Here is a 2,917-nt window from a genome sequence, read left to right as displayed (position 1 = left end):
AACCAGTCAGAACCAGTCAGACCAGTTAGAACCAATCAGAACCAGCCAGGTCCAGTCAGAACCAGCCAGTCCCAGTTAGAACCAGTCAGAACCAGTCAGAACCAGCCAGCCCCAGTTAGAACCAGTCAGAACCAGTTAGACCCAGTCAGACCAGTTAGTGGGGACTCACTGGAGGAGTTGTCGTACAGCGCGGCGGCGGCGTCCTCGCTGCCGTTGTGGTTGCCGAACAGAGCCTTGTAGTTGCTGTCTTCGTACCAGTTGAGGGACTTGATCTGCAGGCCGCCGCCCTCCGGGTGGCCGCACACGATCCTGGAGACGGCCTTGTAGAGGACGCTGGGCGACGCCGTGGCGTTCCGCGTCAGGAACACGATCTCGTTCCGCAGGTCCACCCAGCTCTTCATCCCGGCCAGCTGCACACAAGACAGACGCCTGACGGAAGGTTCTGCAGGACCGGGTCAGAACATGGAGCATTCACAGGTTCTATTTGGCTGACAGTAGAACCAAACAGAACCACCAGAACCAGAACTATCAGAACCAGTGGAGAACCTGTGCGGCCCAGTGGATTTATTTGTTGGTTCTGCTGCCGTTAAACTCCCACAAACACAAACCTGACATCAAATCTGCAGTTTGGAACTTTTATAAAAATGTTTTACATATTTGTTAAAATTCTCATTACGTTGTGACAGTTTGAGTCTGGAAAACTAAGACCCTTCGAGACAGGAGGCAGGTCTTAGTGCTGACAATCATGCTCGTGTACGTGCATGATTGACTCTGTTATGCTACAGCTGGCTCACCACAGCAGCCTGTCATTAATGCTAAGGCTAGTTAGCATGGGAGATAAACTTATTAGCACATTTAGCAGTCAGTACATGGGCTTGATTGACAACGCTATGACAGTCTTCTTGGCTCTGATTGGTTGTTCTTGGTTGAGCGGTTCATTTCCTCCGACCTGTAGTGAAGGGGTCACTGTGTCAGAACCAGAACATCAGTCCGGTAGCCTGGTCCAGGTCTTTCCATCAGGATCTGCAGAACCTTCCCTCCTCATGAGTCGCTGCAGCGCTCCTCTTCCCCTGAGGGGGGCGCCAGAGAACACACCGACCCTCTCCAGAGCCAACAGCAGGCTGCAGATGGGTCAGAACCAGGGCTGCTGTGTTGGCACTGGTCCAATAGGAACTGGACAAGTTCTGGGCCCAGATATCCAGAGCCAGGTGGCCTAGGAGGAACCGCTGTTCACCTGAGCACTTCCTGTCAGGAGGCAGGTCACGTGACTTCATGTGACAGATGAGTCTCCGGTAGAGCTGACCCGGATGTTCTGGAGAAGGCCCGGTCTATTCTCCAAACGTTTTAAAGAACTGACAACATTCCTCTAGTCATCCGTATCAGCTAAAAGGTCAAAGGTCAGCAGCTGAAGAGCTATTGTTGGTAAAAGTATTCACACCCTGGAAGGATTCATGGCTTTAATTTATGATTGTTGTCTGGACCTTTATTCCTCAGACACCCCAAAATAAAACCCAGTTCAAATGGAGACAAACCCCAGAGGAGGTTCTGCTGGAGTTCTGAAATCACATGCACTCCACACTTTTCAGATCAACAGCTGAGCCATGAATCACGTTCCTTCGTCTTCAGGGTCCTGCTCCACTGCCGGGATGTTTGGGACGTCTGGAGACGTTGAGGGGTGAGAATGCTTTGGAGTGTGCCTCTACTGGTTCTGGTTCTGGTTCAGATGAAGCTGGCTGAATGAACCCTGTGACCTCGCCGTGTCCCCTGCTGTCCCAGCAGGACGTGGACGGACGCTGTGTGTTTGTTGTCCTGTTCCCTGAAGAGACGGGGGACACGCTGAGACGCCCCGTCTTTGTTCAGCTGTTGTCTTTCATCTGGACCCGTCCAGCTGCCGAGCGAACCCTGTGGCCCTGGGTCCACCGAGGGACACGTCGGGGACAGGTCTGTCCACCGAGGGACACGTCGGGGACAGGTCTGTAAACCGAGGGACACGTCGGGGACAGGTCTGTAAACCGAGGGACACGTCGGGGACAGGTCTGTCCACCGAGGGACACGTCGGGGACAGGTCTGTCCACCGAGGGACTGCTAAGTCTTTCACATGCGGACAGAACCGAACATGGAGCTTTTTACAAAAACACTGAAAATTCAAGATGGCTGCCAGGGTCTGGAAAGTATTGTTGCACTAAATTTGCCAATATTTACCAGTGATTAATACTTTTGGTGTCAAATCACACATAATTGGACCCACAGAAATTATATTTACTGATCATATTTTGATTTTATGAAAATTAGGATCAGTATTTTGATCGTCATGAAAAATTATTTATCTGATCTTAGTGTTTGGTGTCGCATCATAACCTTCATCTTTTCAACCATAGAAATCATTTATATTATTTTGATCTTGTGTTTCCCTTTTCATTTTTTCAAAATGGCCACCATGGTTGTAATGGAGAATCCATCCGTCCATTTTCTTTACACCCTTGTCCCTTAGTGGGTTGGGAGGTGCTGGAGCCTATCTCCGGCTAACGTTCTGGGCGAGAGGCGGGTTACACCCTGGACAGGTCGCCAGTCTGTGTAATGGAGAATATATGTTTCAAATAAAATCAGCTGAGCTATGCTAACCACAAACGTTAGAATCTTGGCTGCTAACGCTAAACCACTAAACACATAAAAAAGTAACAGAAGCAAATGGTAAATTAAAAAATGAACAGAAGCTAATGCTAATCTCTATGTTTCATCTTCATCTCCTTCCAGGTGTCGACTGGTCTGAGACTCGCTAACAGCACAGTTTTCACTTCCTAATTCCGCTATTATTTACATCCTCAAAACCAGTGATGGCATAGTTACTTTGAAAAAGTAACTTAAATTACTGATTACTTGATTTGGAAAGTAACTAAGTTACATGAAAAGTAACTTT

At 48.8% G+C, this 2,917-nt stretch overlaps 1 protein-coding gene across 1 annotated transcript in view; it reads right to left on the bottom strand.

Moving 5' to 3' along the window:
- Positions 1-110: 110 nt before the first annotated feature.
- abca4a (ATP-binding cassette, sub-family A (ABC1), member 4a) overlaps positions 111-2,917 on the bottom strand; it is a 13,680-nt gene continuing 10,873 nt past the window's right edge. Inside the window, exon 8 of the mRNA XM_007544576.2 lies at positions 111-410. Coding sequence (XP_007544638.2) covers positions 126-410 — 285 coding nt within the window. The 3' untranslated portion in view covers positions 111-125. The remainder of the gene's footprint in view (positions 411-2,917) is intronic.

The sequence above is a fragment of the Poecilia formosa genome, unplaced genomic scaffold (assembly GCF_000485575.1).
Source record: "Poecilia formosa unplaced genomic scaffold, Poecilia_formosa-5.1.2 Scaffold1323, whole genome shotgun sequence".
NCBI lineage: Eukaryota > Metazoa > Chordata > Actinopteri > Cyprinodontiformes > Poeciliidae > Poecilia > Poecilia formosa.
This window is presented reverse-complemented; position numbering and strand designations above follow the sequence as displayed.